The 15,889-nt window shown below is 41.1% G+C and overlaps 1 protein-coding gene across 2 annotated transcripts in view; it reads right to left on the bottom strand.

Moving 5' to 3' along the window:
• The window catches only part of ERC2 (ELKS/RAB6-interacting/CAST family member 2), an 866,973-nt gene that overhangs the window by 620,037 nt on the left and 231,047 nt on the right, over window positions 1-15,889 (bottom strand). For both annotated transcript variants that reach the window (XR_008445768.1, XM_054035803.1), the window contains exon 5: window positions 351-506. Coding sequence is in view for 1 of the 2 variants with exons in the window: in XM_054035803.1 (XP_053891778.1) it covers window positions 351-506 (156 nt within the window). In the remaining variant the exon portion in view is untranslated. The remainder of the gene's footprint in view (window positions 1-350; window positions 507-15,889) is intronic.

The following is a 15,889-nucleotide window of genomic DNA, read 5'->3' as shown; positions in this document are numbered from 1 at the left end:
GGAGTTATAAAGCTGAAAAAAGAGAAAATGAAGAGACCATATATAAGATGTGGAGGAAAGAAAAAGAAACATAAGAAAGTGTAATACATGAGAAATGTAGTAAATTAATTAATGCTTTTGCCGCTGAAGTGTGATGGATTAGCCGCCTCTCTACTTCTCCTGAATCAATACTTACAAGTACCTTTTTTTTTTATTCCAAAAAAGGTTCCTGCAGCAACTCCTTTCAGTGCCAAGTACCGCAGATCTACCATAAGCAAATTCACAGAGGACTGCTTAAACTGAAGAGTCCAATTAAAACTTCTGTTCACATTATTTTAATACCATTAAACTATTTTATTAGTAGACTGTACCTTATTTTTCATGAACTTTGAGTGACTCTTGTAAACTTCTATTTGTTTGATCTCTTCTTCTCGGTCCTCTATATTCAGAACTCCATTTGTCTTTAACATCTGTATTTCATCTTCGAGATCCCTTATATTGCGTTCAAGTGAAGCTATTTTTGTGTCCTGGATTAAAAATTTTAAAAAGAAAGAAAAAGAAAGAAAGAAAGAAAGAATTTGTAATTATATGAAACCTGGATGTTAAAAATGCAGTATTTGTAGCAATGTGGTACAATAATAATACACTAGCACAAGAAACTGGAACAAATTCTGCTTTCATTTATACTGATGCAGGGGTGCTGGAACAATTTGTATAGTGGGGGTGCTGAGAGTCATTGAACCAAACTGTCAACCCTGTATATAATGGAAACCACTTCAAGCCAGGGGGTGCAGCAGCACCCTCAGCATCCCTCGTTCCAGCACTTATGACATGTACTGATGTAAATCCAGATAATTCCACTGACACTGGCTTAAGGGAAAACAGGATTTGGACCTCTACTCTCAAACAAAAGACAGCACGATGCTTGATTTTATTTTAGCATCAATTAAGAATGAGCATTTTGATGCTCATGCACAATCTGGGCAAAATCCTGCCCTACATCCTAGAAGGCACACAAAAGAAGGACAATAGATGGGGACAGCAGGGCCAGATGTACATGGAAATAACTTAGGCCTTGCCAACTACTTAGGGCTATCAGGAGCTGGCTGGCCTCTCAATCTAGTGGTCTCTTGAAAACAAGGTTACAATCCAGTCCTGCTGTTTTGAGAAATAAGAGGAGTCTCCTTATGTCCATTTCCTCCACTGGTATACCCACATATAGCCAAAGGCAGGTTATATACTTTTCATCCTACAATCTCAAAGAGCTTTGCAAACAATATGTAACCAAGTTAATTTGCAACAACAGAAATGCCACCTCATATACCACGGATCATATGCTTCCTCATATACTGGTTATCAGCTTGTGCCAGCACAGCACTTACAAAATCCAGTGATTCAGCTCTCATTTTCATTTGTTGTCTGTAAATTAAAAAAATCTATCCACTTGGGGATGGATAGCGATCATCAGGACTTGTAGTACCTTCTCACACAACTTTCACTTTGAAAGAATATAGCAAAATGACTCAGTAGGCAATCTGTTTTCACACATCTATTAGGGAACAAATTTTCCATGGATCAAGCGCAGAGAAATTAAGTCCAAGAATACAAAGTAGCCAAGACATATTAGAAACTGGCATAAGATCCTTGCCCTACTGAAGTCAATGGCAGAAGGCCTATTGACTATAATGGAGTCAGGATTTTACCCCTTCTCTCTCAAAAAAAATAAAATAAAAGCTCAACCAAGACAAACTAAATTTGAATCTCTGTAGAAAAATAAAACTTTGTTTCTGTTTTCAGTTGACTGTACTGCCTGTCTTTAGCCAGAAACTGAAGTTCTGAGATATTAAAAAAGGTTATTCTTATACTACCTACAGACTGTCCTGAAGTAGTCAGCACCAAAACTTTTTGCATGATAGTAAAGCCTATTTTCAGGATATGACCAGGCCAAATTTGCCATTTCAGAGGTTGGATAGCCTGGATACAGCTCTGATAAGCATCTGAACTTTTGACTACTAACCCAAAATGAAACTTTGAACCCTTCGAATTTTACCAACCATTGTTACATATCCAAGAGGAACCAAAGCTATGTAGGGATATACATTACTTTCTTTTTCTGCAAGACATTGTGTTGAGTTGTAGTATTCCTTTATTCCTGTAACCAATAATGATTTGCAGAACCAAGAAATTAATGGAATGCATTTATTTCCTTTATTAGTAATAAAGAACTGTGAAATGGTTGGATGGGAGAGATTTGGTCTCTAGAATAATATCTTCTTTGGCTTGCTATGTAATAATTATCCATAATTTGGCTACTTAAATTCAGAGTATTGATAGACTGGTGGAAAAGAAGTAAGAGATTGAGAATTACAAGACTAAATTCTTATATGAGATGCCTATTTTTTCAGTCCCTACTCCCAGGCCTAATCCCATATTACCAAGCATTTACTTCAAAATGCTGAGGTCTAGATCAGTGTTTCCTAAACTTGGGACGCCCCTTGTGTAGGAAAAGCCCCTGGCAGGCCTGGTCAGTTTGTTTACCTGCCGCGTCTGCAGGTTCAGCCGATAGCGGCTCCCACTGGCCACGGTTCGCTGCTCCAGGCCAATGGGAGCTGCTGGAAGTGGCGGCCAGTACGTCCCTTGGCCCGCGACGCTTCTAGCAGCTCCCATTGGCTTGGAGCAGTGAACCGCGGCCAGTGGGAGCCGCGATCGGCTGAGCCTGCAGATGCAGCAGGTAAACAAACCAGTGGCCCGCCAGGGGCTTTCCCTACACAAGCGGCATCCCAAGTTTGGGAAATACTGATCTAGATTGTACCTAGGCCTCCATGGATGCACAAAAGAGAGGAGAACCCACAAAAGAGCCACCTTGTGCTTCTGAGAGAACAGATAAAACATTTGCTTTTGAGAAAAGACCAGGAGACCCTCGTAGCAACAGTATAATTAGGTGGAGATGTGCAACTTTAAAGTAATACCACAAACCTATTCCCCCACTGCACCAGTCAAAGGAGCTAAGCCAGCACAGGGGGAGCACCTAGTGGAACCTATTAAAAAGTATAGCAGAGACCACTGTTATATTCACTCTTTGTACTCCCATAGGCGCATGCGCGCGCACACAGACACACACCCTCCCTCCCTCCACTGGAAGATTTTCCTAGTACACAGAAGCCTATTCTCACAAGTGATCCATCCCCTTTCTCCCAACTTCTGGCAAAAAGAGGCTAGAGACACTTTAGAGCACGTTTTTGCACCCCTGACCATCCTGGCTAATAGCCATTGATGGACCTATCCTCCATGAACTAATCTAGTTCTTTTTTGAATCCTGTTATAGTGTTGGCCAGGTTGACTGTGTGTTGATTAAAAAAAACACTTCCTTTTGTTTGTTTTAAACCTGCTGTCTAATAATGTCATTTGTTGACCCCTACTACTTGTGTTATGAGAAGGAGTAAATAACAATTACTTATTTACTTTCTCCACATGTTTCATGATCTATAGACCTCTATCATACCCCCCCGGGTGGTGTCTTTCCCAAGCTGATAACTCCCAGTCTTTTTAATCCCTCATCACGTGGAAACTGTTCCATCCCCCTAATCATTTTGGTTGCACTTTGTATCTTTTCCAAGTCTAAAATACTCTTTTTGAGATGGGGTGACCAGAACTGCACACAGTATTCAAGGTGTGGGTATACATGGATTTATATAGTGGCATTATATTTTCTGTCTTGTTGTCTATCCCTTAATGATTCCTAATATTATGTTAATTTTTTTTACTGCCCTTGCACATTGAGCAGATGTTTTCATAGAACTACCCATGTCTCCAAAATCTCTTTCTTAAGTGGTAACAGCTAATTTAGATCCCATCATTTTGTATGTATAGTTGGGATTTTGTTTTCCAATGTGCATTACTTTTCATTGATCAACATTGAATTTCATCTGCCATTTTGCTGTCCAGTCACCCAGTTCAGTGAGATTCTTTTCTAACTCTTCACAATCAGCTTTGTATTTAACTACCTTGAGTAATTTTGTACCATCTGCTAACTTTGCCACCTCATGGTTAACCCTTTTTTCCAGATCATATATGAATATGTTGAACAACACAGGTCCCAGCACAGATCCTTGGGGGACACGGCTATTCACCCCTCTCCATTCTGAAAACTTCCCATTTACTCCTACTCTTTCTTTCCTGTCTTTTCACCAGTTATCCCTCTTATGACTGCTTAATTTACTTAAGAATGGAGAGACACAGCAGCCTTCCTCCCTGATTTATGTGGAAATGGTCACCACGTTAGGTATGACGCCTCAGAACATTCAGAGTACAATGTTATCATTATGGAAACTTTAAAAGGGAGCTCTACATCAGATTGTGAATAGCTCCCCAGCCCTTTTAGCTGATGTAATAGTTATGAGGAAATTGCAGTCTATGTATAAACAAATGCAAGGATGTACAACCAAGGAACTGAAAAGAAGGACCATGGTGTCCTCTTAGCAGTACATGTAGCTAAACAAGAGACAGCCTTGTGAAATGTTACCTTTAATGGATAGACCCCAACTATCAACTATCAGCCTCCACTTCCATTTTGGGAGAGAAGATTATTTCCTCCTGGATCACCTACCTCATAATTCCCACAGAAACCTTTTCATTCAGGCTTTGCTGCTCTGACACACAGTGTTTTAGGAGGCTAATCTTCAAGAATGACAAGGTAACAATAAGAATATTTTCTATTTTTAATACTATGACTTTAAGATTGAATATCTGGTTCTCCCTCCCATGGAAGGAATATTTCTACATTCTACTTGTAGATTATAACAGGTTTTGCCCCCTTTGGTAATGACGCTGACACTCACAAATGGTTATGTAACAGAATTAATTATAAAAACAACTGTGTGGACGTTCCCATCTTAGTATTGAAGGTAGTGGGTGGTTTGGGTGGGTTTTGCGCCTTTTCTTCCTTCTGTTTAAAATAAGATGTTTTGTTAAAGACCAAAGTCACACAAAATGTTACATCCTGGAAAATTTGTGATTTTATCTAACTAATTCCCTTTGCCCCTGTAAGTCTTCTGTCAACCCTATTCTGTCTAAAACACAAGAACAGCAAGTCATCTTCAGTGTGAAACAAAGAATTCAAGAACATGTTAATGATTAAACACCAACAATTTATAAAATTACTACCAGAGTAACACCATGCATCATGCTTTGTGAAATACTGTGTACATTTATTAGATAGTTATATTAAGTCACAGAATCAAAAACACAGCACACTAAACAATTAAAAGGGTCACACTAATAGATATTTTTAAGAAATTTTAGTATACAACAAAAGAATTATTTTAAAATCAAAAGCAATGCAGCGCTGGTTCTGCTACACAGAGAGGGCAGGCAGTTGCCTAGGGCCTCATAGAATCAAAGACTATCAGGGTTGGAAGGGACCTCGGGAGGTCACCTAGTCCAACCCCCTGCTCAAACCAGGACCAATCCCCAGACAGATTTTTGCCCCAGATCCCTAAATGGCCCCCTCAAGGATTGAATTCACCACCCTGGGTTTAGCAGACCAATGCTCAAACCACTGAGCTATTCCTACAGTAAATATTTGCTTGTCTTACTACAGTCTCATAGGGATGCCTAGCCCATGGAATCCCTACAGCCACCCATGCAGCAGTGAGTGTACGATGTGGTTCAAAATCAGACAAAGGAGGCCAGGGGAAAAGACAGGTGGCTCGTTGGTCACAGGCAGATTCTGCTTGCTACTAGAACTGTAACAATAGGCACAAACAAACTACACTGGGAAAAAGTTGGGTAACTCATTTGCATGACAATAGGATAGCAGATTGCAATAGCAGAGATATTTTGGGGTATGGAACTAGGTAAATATTTCCCCATACATTATGAAGTCTTACCTAACATACTGAATTTTTAAAACATTTTTTCCACTGTATTTTTATGCAAATATAACAGCCTGTCTTTTTTAAGTGCAATGCTGCAGCAAGATGGGGAATATGATTCCTAGATGCATAAACCAGGGAAATACTGAGTAGAAGTAGGGAGGTGATATGCTGGCAAATGAAGTTCCATGTCAATAAATTCCAAGTAATGCACTTTGGAGAGAAATTTTACACTATTCATACACCTTACATGATTCCATATTAACTGTAGCAATTCAGGAAAAGAACCTGTGCATCACTGTAAATTGCTCAATGTGCACCCACGATCAAAAAAGCAAACAAGATGTTAGGATGCATAAGGAATTGGACAGAGACTAATACTGAAAATATAACATTATTCCACATCTTTCACTTGTATTGCTGTTCCCAGTTTGACAAGCAACTCTGTTGCACATTCTGCTAATGATGTTACCTGTTCCCCTTTCTTCAGGGGGAGCTACAACAGAGAGGGTATTAAAGTAAAGCAGCAAGTGTTTTTACCCAAATCATTACACCCCCCCACCCTAAATCAACCCCCCCCCACGTCAGCAGCTCCCCTCCTCCGCCCTGAGGCACCCTCCTCCTCCCCCCCCCCCCCCCCGCGGCAGCTCTCCCCAGCCCGGGGAGCCGTGCGGCAGCTCCCTGCCCCAGCTCACCTCTGCTCCGCCTCCTCCCCGAGCACACCGTCACCACTCCACTTCTCCCGCCTCCCAGGCTTGCGGTGCCAATCAGCTGTTTGGTGCCACAAGCCTGGGAGGGAGAGAAGCAGAACAGGGCGGCGTGCTCAGGGGAGGAGGTGGAGCAGAGGTGAGCTGGAGCGGGGAGTTTCCCTGCGTGCCACCCCCGCTTACTTGCTGCAGGCGGCCCTCCCCGCACTCCCCTGCCCAAATGCCGACGACGAACGGGGCGGCCGAAGATCCGGCAGCTGAAGATCCGGCAGCTGCTGTCACCGCCGAAGGACCCGAAATGCCGCCCCCCCAAATGTTAGCGCCCTAAGCGACTGCCTAGGTCGCCTAATGGGTTGCACCGGCCCTGCCTGGTAGACACAGGGAGTTTGAGAGATGGGGCTCCCAGGTCTTCCTGGCTCTCCATCAGTCTGCCAGGTGCATGATGCAAAGATGCCAGGCATGCAAGCTAGTAGGAAACCAAGCAGGTTTTGAAGCCAGCCTAGCATGCAGTGTTCAAGCAGAATCCTGCCTAGTTTTCATCAGAACTTCATCAAAATTGGCACTTTCCTACAGAACAGTTTGATTTTGACAAATTGACCATTTCCAATAGAAAACCATTCCATCTAAAAATTTCCAACCGGCTGTAAGGAAAAAAAAATTTTTTTTAATTGCATTTGTTTGTAACAGGGTTTTCAGATTTGTATTTAATCATGTAGGTAAATTGCCATCTAAATTACCTACCGTATATACTCGTTCATAAGCCGAATTTTTTTTAGTAAAAAAGGGGAAGCACCAGAGAAGGGGGTCTATTTAAGAATGGGTGTAGAGAGGGAGAGGTGGGACACAGCCCTTCCCCACAACAGAGGGAGCAAGGAGAGGCAGCACAGCCAGCAGAGCCATAAGGGAAAAGGCAGGGCCAGAGTCTCTATGCTTCTGGCCACGCTGCTCTCCCCCCAGCCTCCGAAGCAGCTGCAGCTCCAGGGCTGGCAGGCCGCAGCCGTGCCACTCGGCCCCACCCCCCCCCCAGAGCAGGATGTGGCCACACCGCCAGAGCACGCTGCGGCCCTGACACCCGGCTCAGCCGGATGGAACATGCTGTGGCCACGCCGCCCGGTCTGACCCGCCGGAGCAGGCCTGCCGCCACACTGCCCAGCCTGCCGGAGCAGCTCCAGCCAGGTCAGAGACATCCTCCCCTGGCCCTCCCCAGATAAGGTGTGAAGGGATGGGATGGGGAGACTGTGGGGGTCCCAGGCTAGGGGTGGGGTCATGTGGGGGGTGGTCACAGGGGTTACTCCCCTGACTCCCAGCTTCTCCCCCCCCCAAAAAAATTTCCCCATCAGTTGCTGTCCTGGCCCGTCAGGGTAAGCAACTGGCGCACCGAGACACTTTGTTTACTTAGGTTTACCTCCATGCCTGCGGATGCTCGAGGTAAACAAACCATCTTGGCCCACCAGCCGCTTATCCTGATGGCCCGGGAGCCAAAGTTTGCTGACCCCTGAATTATAGGGTCGGCTTATGAACAGGTTATAAAAAATTTTCCATTTTTACTTATCCATCTTGGGAAGGTTGGCTTATAAACGAACCGGCTTATGTTCGAGTATATACGGTAATTTATTAGGTGAAACTCTCTAATCTGACATGTTTCCATGGACAGAATCATAGCTTATCACCATGGTATCTAAATCTTGATGAGATCAGCATTATTCATATTCATAACGAGAAGACCTTGGAGAATTAAGATACTGAAAGAAGCAAACAGAAAAATCTCTTTGCTATTACATTACCTACTCAGAGAAAACTCATCTATTATTAGGCATTTATTGTGCCCTCTGCAAAAGCATTTTTCTGAAAGGTTTTTGTGATGAAGGAGAGAGAAAAGTGTGTGGTGGAGTGTAAGACCAAGAAAAAAGGAGGTGCCTGTTTATAGAATTCTTGTTTTTGTGAAATCATCCAAAAAAGGGGGGGCGCAAAAGAACAACAAATTATCATGGTTATGATCAGCCTTAAGAAGGGACAAGAGTGAATAAACAAACAAACAACTACTGTAGTACCTATACCATAGAAAATTCCGTAAAGGAGCAAACCAGCTTGCTCCAGCCAACCCCATATTCTATTTTTAGTCTATTCTTTTCCCTGTTACTCTAGAGTATGACAAAATCCAAAAAAACCTTTAACTTTGTTTTACTAATGCTGCAATTTTATCATGAGTGGGGTGGGGGTTACATCTTCCTACTTTTACTGTAATTGATCAGTTTATGCCCTGTGGCATAAAATTTAAGTCTTGTAAGAAATTTCTCACTTAATGCCTTGTAGCTATTTATGTATCTGTTCACATAAGTCCTGAGTACTGAAATCAAACATTTCTTTTTAGTCTCTACTCAAACAGCGTGTTGTAGCTAATGCTGTGGGAAAATTTCACATTACTGATTTTTTTTCATTCAGAATCAGAACATAAACCTCAGAAGTGAAAAATACTCTGCGGAACACACATTTTTTTAAAAATTCCATTTTGGAAGAACTGAAATGAAATTTTTCAAGAATTTCCATTATGGCAAGCTGGCTCACCAGCTGGGCAGCCAGGCAGCCTAAGGCTCCCATCAGGCAAGCTCTAGGGGAACAGAGCAGGCTGGGAAGCCTACTAGACAGGTAGATGGGGAATTAGGATAGCCAGGCTGCTAGGGAACTGAGAAGACTGGCAGGAAGTCTGCCCAGCCAGTCAGCCTCCCTGGTTTCCATTCAGTTGAATCAGCATTTCAGACCGAAATCCATTCTGTCAGAAAAACTTCAACAAGCGTTAGTTGTGGCTAAATTTATGGACACTTGGTCTGACAATCTAACAACCTGAAAGAAGAGCATATGCAGCAGCGTTTCATTTGTGCAAGGGCTTGCCAGGGCTGAGCCCCAGCACCTCTAGGTGTGGCAGTTCATAGCCCCGGCACCTCTGGGCTTGTTGCATCAGTAATTAATGTAAAAAAATTGCTTGGGCCCCAACACCTCTTTCATTACAAATTAAACACTGAGATGCAGTATCTCCTTCAAGCCTCAAGCTCTGTGGTTTATCTACACCAGCAGCATTCCCGATCTGGGACTGTTGGAATGCTGCTGGTATAGTTAAGCCACAGAGCTTGGGGTTTGAATCACAAAGACAAAAGGTTTGGCTACAGTAAGATTAAGGAAGAAATATAATATTACTAGGACTAATTACTCCTCTGAGTTCTCCAAAAATATGGCATCAGTGATTGAAGTTAGGCCCTCCAAACTCTGTTACAGACTCAGGAATATATAGCAGGACTTTCTATACTGGATCAGACTATTAATCGGAATTAGTATACTACTTCCAACAGTTGCCAATACCTAATGCTTCAGAGGAAGGGGCATCTCTCCTCCCCCATTAATGACCCTACCTAACAGTGCAATCCTATATTTGGCCTGGGAGAAGAATTGGATTCCTTCTTTACTGGTCCCAGCAGTGTTAAGTTTTTGCCTTGAAGCATAAATTAAGAGCATTAATACAGGATTGTCCTGATTGTGCTGAGGAAAGTTGAAGTCGTAAGAAGCTGACTCTGCAGATTAGTTTCCAGTGATAATGACTCATATATCCCAGAACATTATGACAAAACTGCTGGTAGCATATTGCCTGACACACACACACACACACACACACACACACACACACACACACACACACACACTAAAATATAGAGCTGGACAAATAATTTGCAAGAAATAATTTATTCAAGGCATTTTGCCTCTATCTGTTCATGAAATGTCAGCAAGCAAATCACTATTCCCAAATCTATTTGTAACTTAAAAGTATTCATCAAATTATTTCCGTGAATAACTCTTTAGAGTGTTCACAAGAAGCTCGATGTCAGTATTCAATATTTGAAATTGTAAATTCAATCTGTCTTGATCAGTTTTAATTGAACACACACATCACATGGTATGTTTCTATTCCCTCAATTGAGAAATAGAGCCTTTAGTTTCATGGGTTTTTTATGTCAATACTTTGATCATTGCTTTTTTTCTTAAAAGATTTATTTTCTAAGGAGATAGTGTCACCTTAAGGTTAGGCCCAAAATTTAAGTCCTATAAAAGAAGGATATTACCAAACCTATTATGAATATACATGGTTTCATTATTAATTTCACAGAAAAGAGGTTTTTGTGATAAACATTCACTGATTATAAGCCCAACATGACAGCTATTGCAAGAGAGCCAAAAAGAAAAAATCCTTAGGAAAAAAGTGAAATACAAATAATGATAATTAAATAGCCAGTGTCTGTATAGATATTAAAAGTAGCGTGTAGAAAATATTCAGGTTCATCTTTAAAACAAGAGAAAAGGAAAACTCGTGCAATCAGAACAAGAAGAGTACTTTGCACTACACACACAAGCAGTTTTCTAGTAACATACCTGAAATATCAAAGCTGGATCAATATATAAAGATGGTTGTTTCTGCAAGTAAGGTAAAATCACAAATATTTTCATTCACTTAAGAACTTCCCATTTTTAAATACTTTTTGCTCTTGTCTCTGTGCTATTCAGACTTCAGCATGATTGTCACTAGTTTACAATGAAGATGAGCATTATGCCAAATTGGTAGGCAGATTCTGCCTAATTTACTCACACAGGTAGTCTCGCTAGTTTAAGTGGGACTTTGCATGAACAAGATTTGGCCCTGGTGTTGCGAAATACACAGTATTAGTTCTTAATACAAACAATGAATGCAAGCATGCCAAATATATTCAACCTCCTTTTAATGTTTTAGGTTATTTTAACAAATAGTAACCAATCTTACATGCTTATATGCCAAAGAGCATATAAAATTATTACAACACATATGCCAAACTCAGAGTGTAAGTGGGTGCAATTCCGTTAACAGCAATGGATTTCAATACACCTGCCTCACTCACTAGGTGACCCTGCCTCATTTATGTACATCATTCAACTGGTACATTGAATGAGGTAGGGAAAATAATAGTATTATCATGTAATGAAAGTCTATCATAATGCATATGCACATGGAGACAGAGTTAAGGCTGCATTACACATTTCTGGACTTTTTAGTTTTTAGCGTGGTACTATTATATATTCTCAACTTAGTTTTTTAGTATGGAATATATAACAAAGTATACTGCAGTAAATAACCTAGCATTAACGTATCTTCTAACATTTAGAAAAACAAAAATATACTACTACTACTCATTGCTTTGTCAATAAAATAAAACTCGTTTCTGGTTTGCATACATAATTGTTGGTAAGACTTCACAGTAAAACAGTTTTCATGTCATGTCTTTCTGCAAAAATGGAAGATTTGAGATGGGTGATAGCTAGAGAAACTGTCCACACCAAAACATGGTTTCTTAAGCAAGAGTGTAACAACTGCTTCTTAAGAAAATCTGACACCTTGCCCTTTTTAAACAAGGCACTGACATTCCATTCCAACAAGGTCCTCAATGCCTCATTGCTGCTTTTCACAAGAAAGAAGAAACATGGATCTAACATACAGGTTTTTGGTCCTGTACATCCTCAGTTCCTCCCACATGCACCACATAATAAAATGCAAACATAGAAGATGCTGGATTTGTTCCCCAAAAACAGATTTAGCCACCATGGATACAGAGAACTCCGTCCAAATATGAGTAATTGTATATTACAAGTAACCTGACAACTCATTGCAGAAAGAAACACATGTCATCAGATGCAAATGATCCAATTTAACTAGATTAACCACCAGGAACAGTTCCACTGACTGGATCTTTGCAGAAAGCTACAAAGGAAGTGAAGAATATTTTCTTCAACTCCTGCACAGCCACAACATAGGATCTCAGAAACTCTATGTCACCAGCATTCTAGCTTTCTTCCCTTCCACTTCATTACTCATGTATCATCTACATTAGCACTGCAAGGACAAAGCTGAGGAAGAGGATGTGACGGACCATCTCTATCACTGGTTATGGAAACAGATCATTATAATATTTTAGCAAACAATCAATAAAGTCGTTTATCATCAAATCCAATCTGCATTTAATGCAGGACATACACAAAACAACTACGCCACTTTTTCAACCCTCTCAATTCACGCTGAACTACATAGCTAGCTGGACGATCTGGACTAATAACAGGCTTGTAGTATCATCCAATAACTGATGCCTATTATATTATTAACCAATGACCTTTCATTCAACAGAATAATTAGAGTAGGTTTACCATCCACCCACATCACAGACTCCTGTGAACATACCCTTAGCAAGGCAGGTGATACCAATATTACATGCTTCTGGCTTACATCTCATTCAGATAAACTATAACCTATACTAATTCAGTTATTCATTTAACATTTTGCTAGCATATCAAAATACCTCAGGTTTTCAGACTATATTTCAATGACCTTCCTCCTAAAACAAGCCTTTTATGCCTGGGCATTATTTTAAGGAGGGAGAAGAAAAAGGCAGACTGTCCCTCTGCAAATTTCAGCCTGAAAAAGCTAACCAAAAAACCCTACCACCGTTTGTCTCCACCAACTTTCAGCCAGCTAGTGCAGAGCGAGGGGAAACAGCTAAGGGGAGTCTGAAGCTGCTGCTTTAGGTACCAATGCTCAGGAAATCCGCCCTGCTTTCCATTTCTGGGTGAGGATCAGCTAGCTGTTTATTTGATTTGCTCAGCTAACAGGAGGCAGCTGCAGACACTGCAGTGAAGTCTCCCACCACTAGCTGTTGCTGTGCTCCTTGTTGGGCAGGCAGGAGGCTACAGTTAGGATTCTTGTTAAGAGGTGAACTCTCTCCTAGCCGTTTAGCTTCCAGCTTCAAGTGGCCGAGGTCAGCAGAATGAGAAGGATGTTAGCCTGCTGAAGAGAAATCCAAGCTACTGGCTTTCTGCCTTCCCAACAGCTTCTGCTTTTCCTCCTCTGTGCCTGAGGGGACAGATAAGGGGATGGAAGAACAAAGGTGGAGAAAGGACAGAGGAACCTTGGGAAAAGGGGGGCTGAGAAATAACAGGGACAGATGGGAACCCCAACCAACGTTGCTAACTCTCTGTCTTCAGTATTTGTTTTCTTTAGTGAACCAACTGATGGAATCAGGAGACAACATAAGGATCTCAGGTTCCATTTAAAAAAAATAACATTCTTGCCTTCCTGGTTGCAAATTACAGCCTGAAAATGTAAAAATAAAGCACCCTAAGGCTCAACAACCAGAAGGCAAATAAAAATAACTCAAAATGAATGTATTACTTAATAAACCTCTTGATTTGAACCCTGACTCATGATCTTTGAACATTTGGGGTTGGCAATACTAGAACCCTGGAAACAATAGCCTATGGAGTCAGTGAATACTGACCTCCATCATATGACAGAAACATCTTGTACGCCATCTTGTAGTGTGATTGATGCCAGGAAATAAAGAGCATGTCTATGTGCCATCCTTATTACAGACAGGAAACTTGGGGAGAAGAGACCCTTTAAGACCAAGGAGTAAATCTGGATAAGGAAGTTTGGGAGAACTATAAATCTTGAAGGAATGAGGGATAGAGTGGAACGGAGAGCTGCAGTTTCCTGGCTCTAGGCGATCACTCTGTCCTCTGACCCATCTCGGCAGAACTGAGCTTTTGTGGAGAGGGAGGGGACAAGGGAGGTGATAGGTACAGGGGAAACTGAGGAGGAGCTAGGCACTTTGGAGAAGAAGGAAGAGAGTGGAAATGAGGAGTGGGAGGCTGTGTTTGAGGAAGCAGGCAGGGAGAATTAGAGGTCTGGAGAAGTCTGGAAATTTGGAAGGAAAAAGTGAGTAAGGAATTTTGAGACAGAGGGGGGTTGGTATCTGGAAAGATAGGGCTAGGAAAAGAGAACATGGCAGTTTTGGCAAGCAGTTCTCGGTGGAGGGAAAGGAGAGATGGGGAAGAAAGAGAATTGGGGTGCAGAAGAGAAGAGACATGGGGAGTGTAGGGATTTGAAGAAAAGAGGACAGATTAAAAGGCTCTGGGGAAAGGTAAAAGTGTCAGGTGAGGGAATTACAGACTCAGCAATGACCAGTGAGAGTGCTCATTACAAAAATCTTGCAGGTAAAAAGCACTGCTCTCAAGCCTTTTTCAATGGAAACAATACATTTCCGAGTATCCTGAGAAGCCTAAAGACAGGACTTTCTGAGTTCAATGGCAGAAAAATTGTCAGAATACCTGTGACTCTGGGTACTTCCTCCAACCAAATGGAGAATGGGTTTGCGCATTTGCCGAAGAATCAAAATTTATTTTGCAGCTTAACCTTTAGGGCCCTCTTTTTTTTGTTACTATTCTCACAGGTGCAACACATCAGTTTGACTATTTTTTAATTGATCTTATTCAACATTAAGTGTTCAAAATGATCATCCCAACAAAACACAGTCTCCTACTTTCTAATATGCTGTAGTCGATAAATTACTGCAAAAACTGTTCTTGTATCAGCTAATACATGGATTCCCAGACTGGAATCAACAGCAAGTTCTGCATAAACTATATAGCAGTACATGGGACACTGCCATGGGTATAACTTTTTTTCATTAGACATATAGGATATCCAAGCTAATAATTATCCATTAAAAAGGCAGCTCCTGTATTTATTTCAGCATTCAGACATGCTCTAGTCACTCACTTAAAAGTCAGTGGCAAAACTAAGGCCCTTAATTTGCACTTCCTTTAAGACAGAAGTGAAAGGCCATCATTATTGTATTCAGGATGGTTTGCCAACTCTCACAATTTTATCATGAGTCTAATAATATTTGAGTTATTTCTTAAAGCCCCAACTTGTGCATTTACACAGTTTTGTGAAAATCTCAGCTTTGATTAAAATATTGTAGCCTATATGGTTGTGGAGAAATGTTACAAATTGTTACCCCTAAAGAGTCAAAACCCAGAAGGCAAATAAAAAGATGTCAACATAACTCTGGTTTAAAATTATGAGATTTAAAAAATCTAATGGTCTTTTTTGAATGCCCGAATTGTAACTTTTGAATGTGTGATGTTGGCAATGCTATATATCAAACAAAGCAATCAAGCTTTGTCACAGCACTCTTCCCCTTAGATAAATTTCTGACCTGTCTCCAGTGTGAAAATGGTTTTAAGAGAAAGGTAGGGAATATGGGAAGTGATCTTCAACAGGAAAATGATCTTTAAAAGGTTCGTATGAGAGGCAGATGAGAGGCAGATTTCAATTATTTGGTCAGAGACAGGCTATTATTTTTTCTTTTATGCCTGATCATTCTCTTTGGGCTTAGTACACCTGGAACTATGTACTGAACATTTATATTCCTTAATATTCAGCAATAGAATACTTGGTTTTACTAAGCCTCAAGCAAAAAA

This window comes from Malaclemys terrapin, chromosome 7, assembly GCF_027887155.1.
Source record: "Malaclemys terrapin pileata isolate rMalTer1 chromosome 7, rMalTer1.hap1, whole genome shotgun sequence".
In the NCBI taxonomy this organism is placed as follows: domain Eukaryota; kingdom Metazoa; phylum Chordata; order Testudines; family Emydidae; genus Malaclemys; species Malaclemys terrapin.
This window is presented reverse-complemented; position numbering and strand designations above follow the sequence as displayed.